Source organism: Ovis canadensis, chromosome 1, assembly GCF_042477335.2.
Source record: "Ovis canadensis isolate MfBH-ARS-UI-01 breed Bighorn chromosome 1, ARS-UI_OviCan_v2, whole genome shotgun sequence".
Lineage (NCBI taxonomy): Eukaryota > Metazoa > Chordata > Mammalia > Artiodactyla > Bovidae > Ovis > Ovis canadensis.
Window position 1 is genome coordinate 141,688,332 of NC_091245.1, and position 23,043 is coordinate 141,711,374.

Genomic DNA, 23,043 nt, shown 5'->3' on the forward strand with positions numbered 1-23,043 from the left:
ATGGCATTACTGTGTGCTCTCTTCCCTTATTTATTTTGTGTAATCACGTGTGCTGATATGGCTTGATCTGCACCTCGTCTCTCTACCTGGCTGATATGTGTAACCACTGGTTGTGCTCAATCTTTCTGACTCCTGGATTGCATCGTTTTTCATGTATTGCTTCAGTCGTTTTTTTGTTCTGCTTTTGGCTTCACTGAGTCTTCATCGAGGTGTGTGAGTTCTCTATTGTGGCCCACAGGCTTAGTTTTGGGCTCCTAGTTCCCTGATCAGGGGTGTAACCTGTGTCCCCTGCGTTGGAAGGAAGATTCTTAACCACTGGACCACTAGGGAAGTCGCAGGGAACGCTTGCCTGTGCCAAGCACTGTTCTAAGTTTTAGGGATAATAATGTTCACAGACCAACAAAGTTTTTGCCTGAATGATGCTAATATTACAGGGTAGGGAAGAAAACAGAAACACTGAGAAACCTTTCTACCACTGTTAATCAGGAAGTGATTGATGGTGGGGTAGGAACAAGATATGAGATGTAAGCAAGACCATATCCTAGGCCCTGGGGAGGGCTCCGTTGACTGCGGTAAGTGGGATGTGAGACTGTTTGGAAGGCGAAAGAGTGACCTTGTCTTGTCAGGTATCTGTGTAGAGATTCCACTGCTGAGGGGAGCAAGGATAAAGTTGGGAGAACCAGTCAGAAAGAAACAATGGTGGCTCTAAGATTATGTTAGAGGAAGCTGGACAAATGTCTGGATCTTATTAATATGCTAAGATGCTGAGAGTCTTCTCTTGTTGCTAGTGATCTCAGAAAGTGAAGAGGAACTAAAGAACTTCTTGATAAGGGTGAAAGAAGAGAGTGAAAAAGTTGGCTTGAAACTCAACATTTAAAAAAAAAAAAAAACCTAAGATCATGGCATCCAGTCCCATCACTTCATGGTAAATAAAAAGGGAAAAACCAGAGGCAGCGACAGATTTTATTTTCTTGGGCTCCAAAATCACTGCAGACAGTGACTGAAGCCACAAAACTAAAAGATGCTTGCTCCTTGGATAGAGAGCTATGACAAACCTAGATAGCATTTTAAAATGCAGAGACATCACTCTTGAGAGTCCCTCAGACAGCAGAGATCAAACCAGTCAGTCCTAAAGGAAGTCAACTGTGAATATTCATTGGAAGGACTGATGCTGAAACTGAAGCTCCAATAGTTTGTTCACCTGATGGGAAAAGTCGACTCATTAGACAAGACCATTATGCTGGGAAAAGTGAAGTTGCTTAGTCATGTCTGACTCTTTGCGACCCCATGAACTGTAGCCTACCAGGTTCCTCCATCCATGGGATTTTCCAGGCAAGAATACTGGAGTGGGCTGCCATTTCCTTCTCCAGGAGATCTTCCTGACCCAGGGATCAAAGCTGGGACTCCTGCATTGCAGGCAGACCCTTTACCATCTGAGCCACCAGCAGATGCTAGGAAAGAATGAAAGTAAAAGGAGACGTGGGCAGCACATGATGTGATGTTTGGATAGCATCACCAACTTAATGAATATGAATTTGAGCAGACCCTGGAAGTAGTGAAGGTCAGGGGAACCTAGTGTGCTGCAGTTCAAGGGGTCAAAAAGACATGATTTAGTAACCAAACTACAACAACAGATAGAAAAGGAGAAGAATAAAGGGTTTGTCTTTAAGCAATAAGATGAGTGTTGATATCATTTATTGAGATGATGAAAATGAGAAGAAACAGGATTGGAAAGGGAGTAAAAGTTCTGATGTTTTGTGTATTAAATTTGAAACTTCCTTCCAGAATCCAGGCTTCCCAGGTGGTGCTAGTGGTAAAGTACCTGCCTGCCAATGCAAGAGACACAAGAGACATGGGTATTTCTGGTATTTAAAGTCATGGCATTGGATAAGATCATCACTGAAACTAATGTTAGTGAAGAAAAGAAGAAGGCAGAAAGCAAATTCTAGAGTATTCTAATATCTAAATTTTTGAGAAGAAAAGAGCTGGGAGAGAGAAACTGAGGAAGAGTAGAGTGTGAAATGAGAGGAAAATCTCAAATCTGTGGATAGTCCTGGGAATGAAGTGAAGAAATGCACTCAAAGATGATTTCTTAAGTTTCCAGATATAATCCTTGTTGTTGTTCAGTTGCTAAGTCATCTCTGACTCTTTGCGATCCCATGGACTATAGGCTACCAGGCTCCTCTGTCCATGGGATTCTCCAGGCAAGAATACTGGAAGGGGTTGCTACTTCCTTCTCCAGGGGATCTTCCTGACCCAGGGACTGAACCCACAGCTTCTGCATTGCAGGTATATTCTTTAACACAAAGCCACCTGGGAAGCCCAGGAGTAATCCACCAGATCAAATAGTGCTGAGGCTTGTTTGGCTTAATCTTTGTTCCCTGTACTTATTTCTCTTTTCACACTTAAACACATAGATGCATAACTTTACTTTAAAAACATCAGTTCAGTTCCGTTCAGTTGCTCAGTCGTGTCCGACTCTTTGGGACCCCATGAATCGCAGCACACCAGGCCTCACTGTCCATCACCAACTCCCAGAGTTCACTCAGACTCACGTCCATCAAGTTGATGATGCCAACCAGCCATCTCATCCCCTGTCATCCCCTTTTCTTCCTGCCCCCATTCCCTCCCAGCATCAGAGTCTTTTCCAATGAGTCAACTCTTCGCATGAGGTGACCAAAGTACTGGAGTTTCAGCTTTAGCATCATTCCTTCCAAAGAACACCCAGGGCTGATCTCCCTTACACTTAACAGATGAAATAAAAATTCCCATATGTATGAAACTCTTTCCTATTCATGAGAAAGGATAATAATGGAACACAACCTTCCTGTGAACCTTCCTTTACAATACATCTGCCTTTTTACACACTTGGCTTTTTTTCTTTTGAGTTTCTTTATGGATTCATGGCCCTTTATTAAGAATATATTTTATTAACTAGAATAATTATTGTGATTACTGAAGGAGAAGCTCTATACAGTCAACAAAAACAAGACCAGGAGCTGACTGTGGCTCAGATCATGAACTCCTTATTGCCAAATTCAGACTTAAATGGAAGAAAGTAGGGAAACTGCTAGACCATTCAGGTATGACCTAAATCAAATCCCTTATGATTATACAGTGGAAGTGAGAAATAGATTTAAGGGCCTAGATCTGATAGATAGACTGCCTGATGAACTATGGAATGAGGTTCGTGACATTGTACAGGAGACAGGGATCAAGACTATCCCCATGGAAAAGAAATGCAAAAAAGAAAAATGGCTGTCTGGGAGGCCTTACAAATAGCTGTGAAAAGAAGAGAGGTGAAAAACAAAGGAGAAAAGGAAAGATATAAGCATCTGAATGCAGAGTTTCAAAGAATAGCAAGAAGAGTTAAGAAAGCCTTCTTCAGCGATCAATGCAAAGAAATAGAGGAAAAGAACACAATGGGAAAGACTAGAGATCTCTTCAAGAAAATTAGAGATACCAAGGGAACATTTCATGCAAAGATGGGCTCGATAAAGGACAGAAATGGTATGGACCTAACAGAAGCAGAAGATAATAAGAAGAGGTGGCAAGAATACAGAGAAGAACTGTACAAAAAAGATCTTCAAGACCAAGATAATCACGATGGTGTGATCACTCATCTAGAGCCAGACATCCTGGAATGTGAAGTCAAGTGGGCCTTAGAAAGCATCACTATGAGCAAAGCTAGTGGAGGTGATGGAATTCCAGTTGAGCTATTTCAAATCCTCAAAGATGATGCTGTGAAAGTGCTGCACTCAATATGCCAGCAAATTTGGAAAACTCAGCAGTGGCCACAGGACTGGAAAAGTCAGTTTTCATTCCAATCCCAAAGAAAGGCAATGCCAAAAAATGCTCAAACTACCACACAATTGCACTCATCTCACACTCTAGTAAAGTAATGCTCAAAATTCTCCAAGCCAGGCTTCAGCAATATGTGAACCGTGAACCTCCAGATGTTCAAGCTGGTTTTAGAAAAAGCAGAGGAACCAGAGATCAAATTGCCAACATCTGCTGGATTATCAAAAAAGCAAGAGAGTTCCAGAAAAACATCTATTTCTGCTTTATTGACTATGCCAAAGCCTTTGACTGTGTGGATCACAATAAGCTGTGGAAAATTCCGAAAGAGATGGGAATACCAGACCACCTGACCTGTCTCTTGAGAAATCTGTATGCAGGTCAGGAAGCAACAGTTAGAACTGGACATGGAACAACAGACTGGTTCCAAATAGGAAAAGGAGTACGTCAAAGCTGTATATTGTCACCCTGCTTATTTAACTTATATGCAGAGTACATCATGAGAAACGCTGGACTGGAAGAAACACAAGCTAGAATCAAGATTTCCAGGAGAAATATCAATAACCTCAAATATGCAAAGGACACCACCCTTGTGGCAGAAAGTGAATAAAAACTAAAAAGCCTCTTGATGAAAGTGAAAGTGGAGAGTGAAAAAGTTGGCTTAAAGCTCAACATTCAGAAACCGAAGATCATGGCATCTGGTCACATCACCCTCATGGGAAATAGATGGGGAAACCGTGGAAACAGTGTTAGACTTTATTTTTGGGGGGCTACCAAATCACTGCAGATGGTGATTGCAGCCATGAAATTAAAGGACACTTACTCCTTGGAAGAAAAGTTATGACCAACCTAGATAGCATATTTAAAGGCAGAGACATTACTTTGCCGACTAAGGTCCGCCTAGTCAAGGCTATGGTTTTTCCTGTGCTCATGTATGGATGTGAGAGTTGGACTGTGAAGAAGGCTGAGGGCCGAAGAATTGCTGCTTGTGAACTGTGGTGTTGGAGAAGACTCTTGAGAGTCCCTTGGACTGCAAGGAGATCCAACCAGTCCATTCTGAAGGAGATCAGCCCTGGGATTTCTTTGGAAGGAATGATGCTAAAGCTGAAACTCCAGTACTTTGGCCACCTCATGCGAAGAGTTGCCTCATTGGAAAAGACTCTGATGCTGGGAGGGATTGGGGGCAGGAGGAGAAGGGGACGACAGAGGATGAGATGGTTGGGTGGCATCACTGACTTGATGGATGTGAGTCTGAATGAACTCTGGAAGTTGATGATGGACAGGGAGTCCTGGAGTGCTGCGATTCATGGGGTCGCAAAGAGTCGGACACGTCTGAGCGACTGAACTGATATGATACTAAAATTGTTAAAGCTAGCCAGTGTCATCCCATTTAATCTGGCTCCTTAGTCCTTTTAAAAATACCTCTGATACTCTTGAAAACTTTCTTGCTCTCTGACAACTGTAGTGCATTTCAGTGGCATTTCAATTCTTTCTTGCCTTTGAAAATTGAAGTTGGCAATTCCATTAGGAATTCTTTTCCATTCATGGAGAATGATAATAGAGACTAAAAGTTCTGTAAACATATGGTTGGGTTGCAGTGGGCAAACTTGATGAGGTTGATTTATGCCATCATTAGTAATGGGAGAATATTAAAAAAATTCAGTTTATAGTGTGCATTCCCCTTGATCTTTTCTTTTTTCCTTTTAGTATATTGTGCTGCTCTATGATAATTATGCTACCATATTTACTTCCTACCACAATGAAAATCCCATTTACAAATGGACATTCTTTATTGTTTTAAGGATTTTTACAGATCAGATGACTATTTATATTTACTTTTGACCATGTCAAGTGGCATATGGGATCTTAGTTGCCCAACCAGGGACAGAACCCATCTCCCTGCAGTGGAAGTGCAGATCCCTAACCACTGACCACCAGGGATGTCCCCTGGTCATTCTTATGTTTAGATTAGTGAAGTTATATACATCCCAGGACAAAGCAACAAACAGTGGACAGTATTAGGTCATCCCACCCAGGGCAGCATTTCTGAAGCACCTACTATATGCCATGAGGTGCACAGTCTTTGAAGTTGCAGATGTCAGGAACATACACCTTTGTATTTCATTTCAACCTATGCCTTTCTTTCCCTCGCTACTGAGAAAAACACTTTGCTTGAACAAAGCAGATAAATATGAAATGTAGCAGAAATTCAGACCACTCGCCCTAAGTAAAAATACCCTATTTCTGCATCTTTAGCTTCTGCTGGATTGGGTCTGCCTATCCAATGGGGTTATATACTATTCCCATCCCAACCTGTCTTCTGTCCTATAGCTTTTATTTGCTGTATGAGATTACAGATGCTTTAAGACAAAAATATTTTTGAAATATAACATTCTAACATGGATACTATCATGTAAGAATTGAATCGCCAGTCTATGTCTGACGCAGGATACAGCATGCTTGGGGCTGGTGCATGGGGATGACCCAGAGAGATGTTATGGGGAGGGAGGTGGGAGAGGGGTTCATGTTTGGGAACGCATGAAAGAATTAAAGATTTTAAAATTAAAAAAAAAGAAAAAGCAAAAAAAAAAAAAAAAGAAATATAACAAGTCCCCTTTCTTCATCTGTAGTGATTCCTCTGAAGATTTTCTTCCCCCATCTCTTGGCTCTGGGTGAATGGGAAAGCTAGGAAGGATTCGTATTGCTTGATATACCAATAGTAATTATAAAGTACGGATTCTTGAGTCCCATGCCAACCTTCTAATTTAGAATTTCTAGAGATAGAATGTAGGAACCTGAATTTTTAGCAGATTTCTCCATTCGTTCATAAGATTTAAGTACCATTGGTTATGACTTCTGTATTTTCAATTCCTTGTGCTCAGAGAAAAGGATGTAGTCATTTTACCGTGCTTGTGCTAATGTGGGGCTCATGCTGGGGGAAGTTAGTTACATAGACACAGAAAGTTATGCAGAAAGGACATGAGAGAGGTGTGCAAATGACACATGTTGGAGAGATATTTCTTATCCATAGTGCTGCTTACAGATGGTGGAAAAATAAAAACATGGAAGAGAGGCTCTATTCATTGTAGCACAATAATCATTTCAGAAATTACCAAGAATTATGTCAAAACAACATTGCTGAAAGCCACATTAGACAAGAAGATGAAAACATGCATGTTTAATCTTAATAGGTTGTTGTTTGTGCGGCTTTTCTATTTGAAATACCAAAATAATGAGAGAAAACGGTGATTGCTAAACTTTGCATTACCTACACGTTCTCTCATTTCAATAGTTCTCAGATAGAGTACGGTATATACAAAAGAGATAATTTGGGAATTTAGCTACTAAACTGCATTTTATCCGAGCTGCATTGTTTTATCAATTTAAATTGATAGCAAATAAATTGACTATACCACTGAGAACTTTTATGTATTTTTTCTGAATATAAAATATGTAGAAACACTTAAGGAGACAATCATTTTTTTAAGTAAATGTACTCAACTTCAAAATGAAATCTATAAGATGGGGTCATACTTCCTTTGAGCAAATGTTAATAGTTATTATTGAAATATGCCATTAATATAGTGTTATAGTATAATAATTAGTATACCAATTATACCAATTAATAATACTTTATTATCATTCTTAATAAAGTCAATAATCTATTAAATGAATAACTTATTTCAGTATTTATAAGTGATTTGATTATGAGTTACTTAATTATAAATAGTAAATTTAATAATTTATTGATAATAAATGAACAAAAGTAATAATGATTTATCATTACTAAATAATACTAACTATAAGTGATTAGTATGTATAATTTAATATATAAATAATAATATAATGCATTGGTTATATAAACTATAATGCAAGATGCAATATATATAAATAATATAATTAAATGCAAAGTAGGAAAATAGTGTGGCAATTTTAAGATGCATTTTTTGTAAATATATAAATTAAATGCTGAGTAAAAATACATACAACTTTTTCAGAGGCGTAATTGCCCATTATTTAAGAGACATACACAAAGTAATGAATAAATAGGTAAAAACATAACAGATGGACTTGAAATAACTTCATGCCCTTTATGTATTTACATATATTTGTAGGTGACTTGGATTCTAATATTTGAAGTACCATGTTAAACTAGGCATTTGTGACCACAGAGAATTGAATGATTAGTTCTGTTATATTGCAGTTATTGGAAATTTCACTTCATTGTGAATATGGCTCAGTTGGCTTAATACCAGTTTTCCAATGGTAATTTCTTGGCATGAAGATGTTGCCAACCAACAGCACATTGAGGAATTTCTGTACACTTTCAAATTCTAATACAATCTTCAATTTAATCTGCCTATATATAGTACAAATGTTATCCTTTACCAGTACATTATCAGTAGTCAACATTGTGTATGAAAATTTATGAGTTCATTATGTGAGGAAACTGCTCAAGTTCATGTATTACCTTATAAATATAATAAGTTTTATTGTTTATGTGACCTCTGTGAATTCAGTGATCCCCTAAACAGGAGGTGCTGCTGAACCTCCTTTCATTGTTACCATAGCTACTGTGGTTGCTGGAAGAAGCCTTGGACCAAGAGGTGGTCTCCACACTGGAATGTGATCTATAGCAGTTGTTCTAAACCTTACCATCAACACAGAGATTTAATTTAACAATGAATATTTAAAAATGCCTCTCTCCATCCCAGACTCATTAAATCAGAGATAGGGAAGGGAGAGCAGTGTTATTTAAAAGTGCAACAGGTTATTCTAATGGGAAAAATAAGTTAAAAAACCACAGTCTAGTTCAGTTCAGGTGCTCAGTCGTGTCCAACTCTTTGAGACCACATGGACTGCAGCACTCCAGGCTTCCCTGTCTATCACCAATCCAGAGTTTGCTCAAACTCATGTCCATCGAGTTGGTTATGCCATCCAACCATCTCATCCTCTGTCGTCCCTTTTCTCCCCAGCTTCAATCTTTCCCAGAATCATGGTCTTTTCCAAGGAGTCAGTTCTTCACATCAGGTGGCCAAAGTATTAAAGCTTCAGCTTCAACATCAGTCCTTCCAATGAACACCCAGGACTGATCTCCTTTAGGACATAGATGTTTGATCTCCTTGCTCTCCAAGGGACTCTCAAGAGTCTTCTCCAACACCACAGTTCAAAAGCATCAATCCTTCAGCACTCAGATTTCTTTAAGGTCCAAATCTCACATCCATACATGATTATTAGAAAAACCATAACTTTGCTGCTGCTAAGTCGCTTCAGTCATGTCCGACTCTGTGCGACCCAAGAGACAGCAGCCCATCAGGCGCCCCCGTCCCTGAGATTCTCTAGGCAAGAACACTGGAGTGGGTTGCCATTTCCTTCTCCAATGCATGAAAGTGAAAAGTGAAAGTGAAATCACTCAGTCATGTCAGACTCTTAGCGACCCCATGGACTGCAGCCTACCAGGCTCCTCCATCCATGGGATTTTCCAGGCAGGAGTACTGGAGTGGGGTGCCATTGCCTTCTCCAATACCTTTGACTAGAGGGATGTTTTTCTGCTTTTTAATATGCTGTCTAGGTTGGTCATAGCTTTTCTTCTAAGGAGCAAGCCTCTTTTAAATTTCATGGCTGCGGTCACCATCTTCAGTGATTTTGGAGCCCCAAAAAACAGTCTCTCACTGTTTCCATCGTTTCCCCATCCATTTGCTGTGAAGTGATGGGACTGGATGCCATAATCTTAGTTTTTTGAGTGTTAAGTTTTAAGCCAGCTTTTTCACTCTCCTCTTTCACTTTCATCAAGAGGCTCTTCAGTTCCTCTTCACCTTCTGCCATAGGGTGGTGTCATCTGAATATCTGAGGTTATTGTTATTTCTCCCAGCAACCTGGATTCCAGCTTGTGCTTCATCCAGCCCAGCATTTTGCATGATGTACTCTGCATGTAAGTTAAATAAGCAGGGTGACAATATACAGTCTTGATGTACTCCTTCCCCAATTTGGAAATTAAAGGAAATATTTTTAAAGAAGAATTCCTCAGAGAACTGCAAGATTACCTGAGGATAGGAACAAGTGGTTCTGAAATATCCACTGTGAATTTCTCTAGAGTCTAACTGTGGTGGATGGGAAATTTCTTATTCTTTTGTTTTCATAATCTTTAGGAGAAATTTAGAGCCGTCGAAGTGGAAAGCAGTGCTAGGCCTGTATATGGCATCAAATCTGACTTCTCCTCAGATAGAAACTAGGTTGATTGACCAAATTGTCATCAACCCACACTACAATAAACGGAGAAAGGACAGTGACATCGCCATGATGCATCTTGAATTGAAAGTGAATTACACAGGTAAGAGAAATCAGCTTTAGTCATCTTATCTGACCAAATTAATTCAAAATCATATTTGAAATATTATCAGTACCAGTGTATTAATAGTCCATAAAAGTTGGATAATTTGTTATAGACATCATTATAATTTAAATGGAATTGGGGAATGGAGAGAAACATTAAATTACCTTCATCAAGGCGCTTAAATCCAGCTTTCTGGAAAATTGACCAGTAAAATAAAACTCTCAGAGCCCTGTATAACAGTCAACTCCAAGGAGCCACCCAGAGAAAATAGGTCATGCTTTACTGCACGCCACCTCTCTTTCTCATGGAAAAGAAAGGTAGGTTCACCTGCTACAAATTCTGGAATAGGACAAAGCGAAATGAGCATGTGTTCAAAGAGCAAAGGAAGTGAGAATGGCTATCCGTGTGTGTGCGTGTGTGTGTGTCTGTGCTCAGTCATGTCCGACTCTTTGTGACCCCATAAACTGTAGCCCACCAGGCTCCTGTGTCCATGGAATTTTCCAGGCAAGAGAACTGGATTATGTCGCCATGTCCTCTTCCAGGGGATTTTTCTGACTCAGGGGTCAAACCCATGTCTCTTCTGTCTCTTGCACTGGCAGGTAGACTCTTTACCACCCTGCCACATTCATAAAGAGAGTCAGTGATATTAATGAAATGGCAGATGGAGGGCTTCCTCCAAATATGTAAATAAGGTATAAGAAATCACCTGAGAGAGTAAACCTTATCCTGAAGGGCTCTGCTGAGCTCCAACCTTTACTCTGAAGACTTTCCAGTCCCCAGTCAGGAGAAAGTGTTGGAATTCCTGTGCTTCTAAGGAATTTGGTCTCCGTGTGTAGGAGTATGTGTTAGTTGCTCAGTGTGTATAACTCTCTGTGACTCCATGGACTTTAGCCTGCAGGCTCCTCTGTCCATAGGATTCTGCAGGCAAGAATACTGGAGTGGGTTGCCATTTCCTTCTCCAGGGGATCTTCCCCACTGGTCTCCTGTATTACAGTGGATTCTTTACCATCTGAGCCACCAGGGAAGCCCCCACATGTAGGAGAGCACTTCTCAAAGGCACATGCTTGCTGCAGTTGGTTGTATTAGCCTATCCTTTTATTTACTTTTGCGTCTGAACTGTGTTTTACATGTCTTGGATGCTGAATAAATGTTAGGAGGCTTGAAAATTGTTGGAGAAGGGCTTCAAAAGTCAGAAACCTATGCTAATGCCTCCAAAGTACCCTGTAAAACAATCACCTAAGACCCTTTTTAATGTGGGGATAATTGGGGGAAAGAAAAATCCCCCATAGAACATTTGCCTAAATTTCTCTTAATTATCCCTGAAAAAACAGCCTTACCAGGATTTTCACAGAACTGGCACCACATTCTGTTAAGTACCATGATGATCTGAAAATCAAATGTATATGACTAATTCCAGAACTAATTTGTGTACATTGCAGCAGAGTAGTTGAGACAATGTGGGGGGGGGGGTCCTAAGAGGCCGCCAGTGGTACCTAATCCACTTTCAAAGAAGTGCTGCTCTGCAATGCTTCTTTCCCTTACGACTGAAGTCTAAACCATGCCCAGGCAGCATAAAATGAAAACACCAGTGTTTTTTTTTTTTTTGGATGAAATGTTGAAAAGGATTGATTTTTTAAACTTTTGGAAATGCATATGTATTTGTTCTTATTTTGTTTTCTTTCATATTTCTAGATTATATACAGCCTATTTGTTTACCAGGAGAAAATCAAGTTTTTTCCCCAGGAAGAATTTGTTCTATTGCTGGCTGGGGGACACTTGCATATCAAGGTAAATTGTCAGACTCAAAAGAAAATATAAAAAGCTTGCTACTGCTCTACCCTGTGACTATTTTAAAAAGACTCATATTATAACACTTTTCCGCAATGTGTCTTAAAAGCGCTGTCAGGCTTATATTCATATGTTCTGTATTTGTATAGTTAAAAATTTTATTTCCAAACTGCACATTTCATATTATAAAACAATAATTATTATAAGAGGGAAGTCCAAGCATCCCCCAAGCTCAATATCTAATATTAATATTAATATTATAAACTATCTGATGAAAGGATATACTCACGGAAGTGAATACAGCCAAAAGTTACAAAAATGTATTTTTGTAAAGCATATGGATGAAGTCTCATCAGAAGCCAAATTATTTTCTTTTTAATTAATTTTTTATTGAAGGATAATTGCTTTACAGAATTTTGTTGTTTTCTGTCAAATCTCAACATGACTCAGCCATAGGTATACATATATCCCCTCCCTTTTAAAGCTCCCTCCCATCTCCCTCCCTGTCCCACCTCTCTAGGTTGATACAGAGCCCCTGTTTGAGTTTCCTGAGCCAACTGTAAATTCCTGTTGACTATTTTACCTATGGTGATGTAAGTCTCCACCTTGCTCTCTCCATACATCTCACCCTCTCTCTCCTCTCTCCTCATCCGTAAGTCTGTTCTCTGGGTCTGTTTCTCCATTGCTGCCCTGTAAATAAGTTCTTCAGTACCATTCTTCTAGATTCCATATATATGTGCTAGAATATGATATTTATCTTTCTCTTTCTGACTCGCTTCACTCCATATAATAGTCTCTAGGTTTATCCACCTCATCAGAACTGACTCAAATGTGTCCCTTTTTATGGCTGAGTAATACTCCATTGTGTATATGTACCACAACTTCTTTATCCATTCATCTGTCGATGGACATCTGGGTTGCTTCCATGTTCTAGCTATTGTGAATAGTGCTGCAGTGAACAATGGGATACATGTGTCTTTTTCAGTTTTGGTTACCTCAGGATATATGCCTAGGAGGGGGATTGCTGGGTCATATGGTGGTTTTATTCCTAGTCTTTTAAGGAATCTCCATACTGTCTTCCATAGTGGCTGTATCAATTTACATTCCCACCAACAGTGCAAGAGTGTTCCCTTTTCTCCACGCCCTCTCCAGCATTTATTGTTTGTAGACTTTTTGATGAGGGCCATTCTGACCAGTGTGAGGTGATATCTCATTGTAGTTTTGATTTGCATTTCTCAAATAATGAGCAATGTTGAGCGTCTTTTCACATGTTTGTTAGCCATCTATATATCTTCTTTGGAAAAGTGTCTGTTTAGGTCTTTTTTCCACTTTTTGACTGGGTTGTTTGTTTTTCTGGCATTGAGCTGTATGAGCTGCTTGTATATTTTGGAAATTAATCCTTTGTCAGTTGTTTCATTTGCTATTATTTTCTCCCATTCCGAGGGTTGTCTTTTCACTTTGCTTATAGTTCCCTTTGCTGTGCAAAAACTTTTACGTTTAATCAGGTCCCACTTGTTTACTTTTGTTTTAATTTCCATTACTCAAGGTGGTGGGTCATAGAGGATCTTGCTTTGATTTATGTCTTCAAGTGTTCTACCTATGTTTTCCTCTAAGAGTTTTATAGTTTCTGGTCTTACATTTAGGTCTTTAATCCATTTTGAGTTTATCTTTGTCTATGGTGTTAAAAAGTGTTCTAATTTCATTCTTTAACATGCAGCTGTCCAGTTTTACCAGCACCATTTATTGAAGATGCTGTCTTTGCCCTATTGTATATTCTTGCCTCCTTTGTCAAAAATAAGATACCCATGGTGCATGGGTGTATTTCTGGGCTTTCTATCTTGAGAAGACAAGTTATTAACTGCTACTTTTCCCAAAGCAGTGAAAGTATTTGTATTAATCATAGAAATTACATAATTTATATTACATAAATGATCATATAAGTGTTTGCATAAGAAATCATATAAATTAATCATATAAATGTAAAGATGAGTAAAAAATTCTTTTCAACATGCTGATTCCACCTATTGACAAGAAGACTCAGATATGGCATCAATGATACACTGAATACTATAAATTAATAAACCATTGGCTCACTAGCATTTTTTGATAGCATGCTTTCCAAACAAAGAAAACATGCCTATATTAAAAATAATCAAGCATTTAAAAATAAAAAGCATTCTAGTACTTCATACCCCATAAATGTAACTGCAAATTTCATTGGTTTCAAAATTCCTCATGAGAGTTAACTCCATGTAGGAAAATTTGACCACTCGTTCATAGCTAAGCAAAAAGTTAAAGAACTATTGTCAGGTGGAAAAACCTGGTCTCTAGAATCACAACAGATCATTGCCATCTTAAGCAAAAATCCTAATTACATTTAAGATGAAAACACAAAATCTTGTGGAGAAGAGCATGTCCCCAAAGCAAAAGATGCAAGCTAAAATATCCTTACTTCTTGTAGGAGAGAGTGTAAAATGTGAGTCAAATCATTGCCTGATGGTTCCAACAAAGGTTCTCTACTGCAATTACGTTATGTAGCTGAAATGCTTTGCTTCTGCTGCCCGGAAAGTATATTGAAGTAAAAGACTGTTTATTATTCTATTTCCTCCATTTGAAAAATGTCATGACTTATTAACTTTGAAATCTGAAGAGTAAAAATGATTCTTAGATATTTTTTCTATCAGACTTCAAGCTAAAAGACATTTATGACTACAATGTACTCTTTAAAAACAAATTATCTACTAACAAAATTTAAGACTTTATTGCATAAGAAATTATTTTTTTAAGAGTTGAGTAAACTTGTTCAGATTTGCTTATTGTTACTAAAGATATGCATTTAATTGACTTAAGAAAAGACTCTGGGAGTGGTATGGAGCCAAGAAAAAAAATCTGCATCTGAGATCAATTTCTCTTAGAAATAAACAAATCATATTTAAATACTTTCTGGGTGCTGGCAATTTTAACGAATTTTATGAACTTTGTCTTAGGGTTTCTATCTATTTCTAAAATCCCACTTTTTCCCCTTTGAGTATAATATACTAATTAATTTTCTAAGAAGATTATGAACATATTGTTTACAAAAAAAAGAAATAAGTATTAGTTGATTAAATCAAGGCAACTAGTAATATTAAAATATTAAAATAACTTCACCAACATTTTTGTGTAGATTTTTTCTGTGTGAACATGTGAACATGTGTATTTTCAATTGTCTTCTCATGTTGTCAACTCATGTTGACAAGTATTAACTGTAAGATCACTGCTCAAAGTTTTTTAACTTTTTAAAAAGTTTTATCATATAGCCAACCAATTTTTTTTATTTCTTGACAAGCAGCAAAATTGTCTTTGATTTTTATCGTAAAACTAAGTCCACCAGGCCATACTCAATCTTCATAAAATAAATGACAGTGAGATGCTGAAAGTTCTCCTCCATCGTAACCTCTATAATTCACTTTTTAAAGTCCATTGTCAAACTTTAAAAGTCATCCAGCCTCTGAAGTCACTGGCACCAGTTGGAATCAGTTCCCAAATACATGTTCACTGTCATACTGATGCCTTGAAATTGACGATGGTTGGAGTGCTTATAACAGGCACATTGACAGATGATACATACTGCGGCTTTGTCTTCATTTCTTGAAAACCAGTTATTGAACATTTACAAACATACCACTGGGTTATTTATACATTGCTTTGCACCTAAATCACACACACACACACACACACACACACACACACGTGTGTTTCTCATCTTTTAGTGTGACAATGAAACGTAACTGGAAATGAGGTCACACCAACACCGGCTGTCACATGCGCTGGCTGATTTTCAACTTTCTGCCTCTCTTGAGAAACCAAATAGAATTGCTAATTATTGGAAAGTGCTTATCATGTACCTTTTCTAGGGCACTAGACACCTGCTTTTTTCACATCCCTCTTAGGATTGGTGTTTCGGTAAACAAGGATTCATGCTTTCAGTGGATGAGTCATTTTGTAAAAAGCATGGAAGTATGGAAGTATGATCTGCTACTCAATGCCTCCTTTCTCTCTGCCTGCACGTGGATGACAAGCTGATTGCCCTGAGACCAGGGCACAGTTCCTCTGAGCTTTGTCTCCTGCTAAGTTCGCACCTGTTTGCTCACAAAGGAGCTGAATACCATCATAAGGGAGCACCTATTCAGGTGGCAGATGAAAAGCACTTCTGGATTTCTGAGCCTTCGCTAATTTTCATGAATGAAGCTTTTTGTGTTGGTGGGCTTTTTTCCCCCATGAACCATGTGGTCACCGCTTGAAATTACTGAAAATACCCAAAGACTGTTTAGTCCAATCGACCATCCTGCTAACCCTTGCGAACTAAAGAAAGTGCTTCACTGTCACTCATTTGGCAAAATCCACAGATGGGCTTTATTATGTGCTTTAAAGTACAAGGTTTAGCATTTAGTTTCATTATATATGCACACAGTACTCAGTAATGAGACGGAACTGTTGAAATAAATAAGACTGATGGTGGCTCATTCACTGATGCATGTTGATCACTTCTGACGGGCTGGCTGCATTATCCATCTCTAACAGGTTCTACTGCAGACGTACTGCAAGAAGCTGACGTTCCCCTTCTATCAAATGAGAAATGTCAGCAACAGATGCCAGAATATAACATTACGGAAAATATGGTGTGTGCAGGCTACGAAGCAGGAGGGGTAGATTCTTGTCAGGTAAATATGTAAAATTGCTCACCCTCAGTTTCCAAAAAGCATTTCTACATGATGAGTTCATCATTTAAGATGACCAGGGAGTACAGAACTCACCAGGATCTTAAGTATTTCTTTTTTTAACACAGCTGTGACTTTTCACTTTTATTTGTGGCTTATCTGAATAGTCCTCCAGGGTAGACCTGAGCGTTAGAAACAAAGCTAATTTTACCAACAAGAGTTACAAATCAGATTTTTTAGAGGCTAGGCATAAAATAAGAATGTGTTCAACTGCCAAGTGAAATAGAGTGGGCCTATAGGGGTGGGTGGGCTGCAGAGGTACACCTTAGCTAGAAGCATTTACTTTCAGATTTCCAATTCTTTAAAAAAAGAAAAAACCCTAATATAAACAAAACAGATCTGTAGGCCAATTTGGCCTATACTTCTCCCTTTCTCAACCCTTATTCAGAGTCTGGTCACCCAAAATAATTTCTGGATGAAAACCAACCTGAAGAGCATGCAAGGTATTTGAAATATCACTAGCTTTTGACTTGTGTGACTTTCAGAAGAAACTCTTACCCACAAAATAACCCTCATGGAAAATAAAATCATCTTACCACCTAGAAATAATGTAGCCATCTATCAGTTCTAGGAAATCTACATACACTCAACAAATAAAAAGTAAATTCTGCTAGATTTTAGAATTTAATTAATTTTAGGTACAGCATGAAATAACCATGAGGGCATGGATTCTACACTCAAACTATTTGACCCTTGCTTTAAAACTTACCAGTGAGAGTGGGCAAGTCACATAGGTATGATTAAAGTGAGTTTTAAAAGCAGTAACACATGTAAGGCACTAAGTAAGCACTCAAAAAGAGTAAACATTTTTATTGTAAGACTGTAAATAAATTTTGTGGCATGCTTTCTATATTTGAAAATTAATAAAATATTTATGCATCAACATCTACTGGATTAGATTAAATCTGATAACAAGATTGTGAGGTTTGTCATGTCTGACTCTGTGACCCCATGGACTGTAGCCCACCAGGCTCCTCTGTCCATGGAATTCTCCAGGCAAGTATACTGGAGTGGGTAGACATTCCCTTCTCCAGGGGGTCTTCCCAACCCAGGGATCAAACCCAGTTCTTCTGCATTGCAAGAGGATTCTTTACCATCTGAGCCACCAGGGAACCCCATGTTTTCTATATTTGAAAATTAATAAAATATTAATGTATTAACATCTACTGGTTTAGATTAAACATGATAGCAAGATTGAGCCAGTGAATAATTCACAAATGAAAATGTAGCAATTTATCCAGTGCGGAAATGGCTTGACTTTGTTAAGGTGTAAATAACTTGTTATATACATGAACACGTATTAATACATATGTCATAATAATCTGACTTGATACAAGACTTTCTTAGACACTTAAGCTGGTAGATCTGTATGTGTCCTCTAGTTGAGTCCATGTATCATGTCATCTTAAATGTTCAGCTTAGTTTTACATTTATTCTGCTTTGATGAACACTTGCACAGTCAAGACGAATAGGATTGCATTCTTCTTTAAAATTTATCTCTGATATCTACTACCTTTTAAAATGAAAAGTGTGCTAAAGGTAAGATATATTGCCACTTAGAGGGAGATTTATATAATAATTGTTTAGAAGGGAAATCAGCAATACACCTTCAATTAGAGTTAATGGGGGTTGTGTAGTGGACCCCCTCACACGTGAGATAGAAATTATTACTGCTGGTGCTATCGATGCTCGGGCTATATTAAGCCAGTAACTCATGCCAGATCTCTGAAATCTGTTTGGCTCTGGTTTCTAGAGAGTCAAGTGTGTTATTCATTAGCAAGTAAGAAAGCTCCCACACAAGACAATTCTTTGTAACATAATATTGTCCTGATTGAGGAATTGATAGTCTGGAGATTACATGATTTTCTTTTTTTAAGAAACTACTTAATAGATGTTGTTAAAAATGGGATCACATTCTAGTTAAAGCCACTCGATCTATACTAAGAGAATTACTTGATTTTCTTTGTTCAACTTTAATATTGTGTTAAACAGAAGGGTTGATTAAACAGATACATTATTTTAAATTATGCCTATGTTATTATTGGTACATTACTTAAGTTCTTCGAAACATTATATTTTTCCCCTCTAGTGGTGAAGAATTTGTCTTAGTCATTCACAGATTCTTCAATATCTTCCAGTTTCTCAAAGGCTTGTGGTTGCCAAACAGTTGTTTGGATTTTACAGCACTGTGATTAGCTGTCAAAAGTCCCCGTAAAACTAAGTGAATGACATACAAAGAGCAAACCTGTTCTGCCAACTATTTTGATCCTTATTCTATAAACTGGTTTTCAAAGCATGGCCTCCAATCCAGATTAGCATCACCCAAATACTTGTTATAGGTGCAGATTCTTAGCTCTGCCAGAGAGCCTCTGAGTCAGAACCTCTAGAGGTGGAGGTTCAGAAATGCATGTGTGAGCAAGCCCCCCCACCTCCCGCCAGTGATTCTGATGCAACCCAAGGTTTAAGAACCACTACCCCAAACAAAAATGGTCTCCAACCCTCCAATCCTCATACTCAGATTATTAGTCATAGAAGTTAGTGATTTTTGTTTTCTTCACAAATATAGCATCTCAGTGGAAACACACTTTAGATTAATACTTTGTGTTCTGAAAGTGAAATTGAAAGTCACTCAGTTGTGTCCGAGTCTTAGTGACCCCATGGACTATACAGTCCATGGAATTCTCCAGGCCAGAGTACTGGAGTGGGTAGCCTTTCCTTTCTCCAGGGGATCTTCTCAACTCGGGGATCAAACCCAGGTCTCCCTCATTACAGGTGGATTCTTTACCAGTTGAGCCCTTATGTTCTGAACTTTCACTCATATTTTTGAAGTAGTTACACACCTCAGAGATAGTGGAAGAAGATTATACCTTCATTGAATAAATCAGAAAATAAAGGCAAAGAGAAGTTACACAGTGGGACTGACACGGTGCATTTTGATGATGGGAAGAAATAGCCCCAGACGTAGGTCTCTCAACCAGACGGACCACCCAGTTGTTTGGCCTCAAGCCTGCTGGTGGATTCTTCAAATAATTTCAAATGAGCCAGTCTCTGCTGGGTAGTTTAAAATCCTTGTTCATGTAATCAGCATCTGGATTCTGCCATCTATTAAAAAATTATTTTGAAAATATGAAGAAAACCAAATGAGTCCTTTCAAAAGCACCCAAAGAGTTGGAGTTTATTTTTACTAATTTCTAAGTCACATATCACTTAGAGTCAGTATTTATTCTTATCTTGAATTGACACTGTTCCATAAATATTTCTGAACCTATTTTATGGGCTGAGGGTTGAGGATGTAGAAGTATTAATCAAATCACAAGCTCTGCCTTCAAACAACTTGAGTGCATTTGTTACATCTAGGAAAGAAATTAACCAGTGGTTGCCAATATGACTTATGCTCCTCTGCACCCAGGAGAGAAAGGGTGATTTTCTAAATACATTTTTTCCCCTTAAATGTAGGCTTCAAAGGTAATCAAGAATCAGGCAAAAAAAAAAATCTCTCAGGATAATTTTTTAAATAAGTTTGTGTGAAATATTCTATTGTACCAATGATTTCAACCACAGTATACAGGGCTTTATGTTCCTTCATAAATATAAAAAAGGAAAGGTTAATTAAAATGTTTCACAATTAATGTGGGAAAATATTTGTCAATTCTCTATCATTAAATAATGGTATTATACATTTGCATTATATTCCTTTCCATTACACAGGAACAGTCATGTGTAAGTAAACTATGTAAATAACTAAGAATTGCTATAATTAATATTTATTAAAATTACAGACATTCCATCAATTGAAATCTCAGATGAAAACATGTGTACCTGTCACTAGAAATTATATTATAAATGTGCCCATTTCCATTGAAGTATTATTTTTTCAAATCTGATTATGCTTGTCTAATACCCAAACCTAATGCTACTCAATAGAATTAAAATCAATTTTATGTGTGAGTTCTTAGTCATCCTAAAGCACATAATGTGGAATGACTGTGTCCCACAAAGTCCCTCATAATACTTAGGATAAATTAATATCTCCTTTAATAAAAAGATTAGCTTTTAACATATATTTTGATTGGGACGCTCTTAGAGTTGTGCCTTAGAAGGTATCTTCGTTGTTTAGTCCCTAAGTCATGTCCAATTGTTTGAGACCCCATGTAATGTACCCCACCAGGCTCCTCTGTCCATGGGATTTCCCAGGAAAGTTTCTTGGTACCCATTAAAATGCCATAATTAAAGGGAATGCTTGCTATAAAAGTGAATCATAAAAAATTACACACAAATTTTGTTTTAGTTGTCATAGTTTCTGTGTCCTTACTGACAAGCTAAAGGTTTTCATTCTTGATCTAGTGTGATGATGAGACTATTCATAGATGACTTGCAATGAAACCATATTTTTGATCTTCAGTTTTGGATTTATTTGCTAAACAATTATATACATATTTATATCAACTGACCACACATCGATGATTTTCTTTGGCAATTTACTGTTTAGGGGGATTCAGGCGGACCACTCATGTGCCAAGAAAACAACAGATGGCTCCTGGCTGGCGTGACGTCATTTGGATACCAGTGTGCACTGCCTAATCGCCCAGGGGTGTACGCCCGGGTCCCAAGGTTCACAGAGTGGATACAAAGTTTTCTACATTAAAGTGTTTCGAAAAGCAAAGATGAAAATCAGGCAGTTTTCCCATTGCACTTTAAGAAGCATGGAAATTGAGAGTTTAAAAAAAAAATTGTTTATAAAAGTCTTGATTCTTACCTAAGCCACTAAAATGCTACAGGAAAAAAAAAAGCAAAAAATAATCTTTATAATACAAAGTAACTGTAAAATAATAAATTTTGATTTTATTGTAAACAGTTATTCTTTCACAGACATCATTATTTCCTTTGTTCTTAATCATTATTTTTATTGTATTCTCTTATTTAAAGAAATGTTATTTTAAAGCATGTAATATAATGTTTAAGCAAAATTAGGAAGAGACATGAAATAAGCTTTTACACAAAGTATGGTATTGTTTGAAGTAGATTGCTGTAAGTTATCTAATTCTAGGATGCTGCTGCTGCTGTTGCTGTTGCTGCTGCGAAGTCGCTTCAGTCATGTCCGACTCTGTGTGACCCCATAGACAGCAGCCCACAAGGCTCCCCTGTCCCTGGGATTCTCCAGGCAAGAACAACGGAGTGGGTTGCCATTTCCTTCTCCAGTGCATGAAAGTGAAAAGTGAAAGTGAAGTCACTCAGTCATGTCCGACTCCCAGCCACCCCATGGACTGCAGCCTACCAGGTTCCTCCGTCCATGGGATTTGCCAGGCAAGACTACTAGGATAGGTCAGTATTATCAGCATCTCAATCATCTTGCTATTTTTCTATCCAAGTGCATTTTCAATCCATCTTGAGCACACCCCTAATATTTTCCCCATAATAAAATATATTTATTGTAAGCTCATGTCACAAGCCTGGACTAAACTGATTGTACAATCTTTTCAAATAAGCTAGTTCAACAGCAAACTAGCACAAGTCTACACATTGCCCTTGCATCAGAATAAAAGCTAAACTAATTAACATTGTCATTCTCTCATCAGATCATTTTCACTTGGATTATTATACCACAGTCCATTTATTTCAAGCTGGCATTTTTTGGGTTTCCAAAAAGTTATCAGTCATATCAAAGAGATACAAGTATTACAAATGTGGGTTTTCTCTGACAGATGTGTTTATAGTGGGTATTTCTAACATGTCCAAAGCTTATTTAGACACAGCTGAATTGCCCATTACAAGGCCAAAAATGTAGAATAAATGCATTTGTTCCACAGCTTTAATCTCTTGGATCACTTCCAAAGTACAAACCAATTTAGCTCACCCCACAACATCTACTAATTTATTCAGAAAGAAAAAATTTATACGAATTAATACAAACACACACACACACACACACACACACACACACACACACATTCTTACATGGGTCTGTATGGTCCAAAGTAACAGAAAAGTTTCAAGCAGTTGAAAGAAGAGATACATCAGTTCATATGGAAGAAAGGAGACTTGGGCTAGACCTGAGTGAATAGTCGTTACTGATGGACTAAAAAGGCATCAGCACACGTAGGTGACTCCCATGTAGGTGAGAGTGGCTCTGAAAGTTCAGAGAGAAGGGACAGTAGACAATCATGAACTGTCCTAGTAAAAGGTGTTCTTTCTGGGCAATAGTCAGAGAAAGGGAAAACAATGTCATGACAAGAAGGTATGGCCAGATGATTGAGGACTACATATTCATGGAATTTATTATTAGAACAAAAATTGGGAGTCCTTGAACACACTATTCTTATTAAGACCTTTCCAATGACCTGTTCTTAATAGAAAGGATGAAGT

General features: G+C 37.9%; 1 protein-coding gene across 1 annotated transcript in view; it reads left to right on the forward strand.

Annotated features, from left to right (window-relative positions):
* The window catches only part of TMPRSS15 (transmembrane serine protease 15), a 156,908-nt gene extending 135,431 nt beyond the window's left edge, over positions 1 to 21,477 (forward strand). The window contains exons 23-26 of the mRNA XM_069589530.1: positions 9,948 to 10,129; positions 11,825 to 11,920; positions 16,484 to 16,623; positions 21,170 to 21,477. Of these exons, the coding sequence (XP_069445631.1) occupies positions 9,948 to 10,129; positions 11,825 to 11,920; positions 16,484 to 16,623; positions 21,170 to 21,325 (574 nt within the window). The 3' untranslated portion in view covers positions 21,326 to 21,477. The remainder of the gene's footprint in view (positions 1 to 9,947; positions 10,130 to 11,824; positions 11,921 to 16,483; positions 16,624 to 21,169) is intronic.
* Positions 21,478 to 23,043: the final 1,566 nt, after the last annotated feature.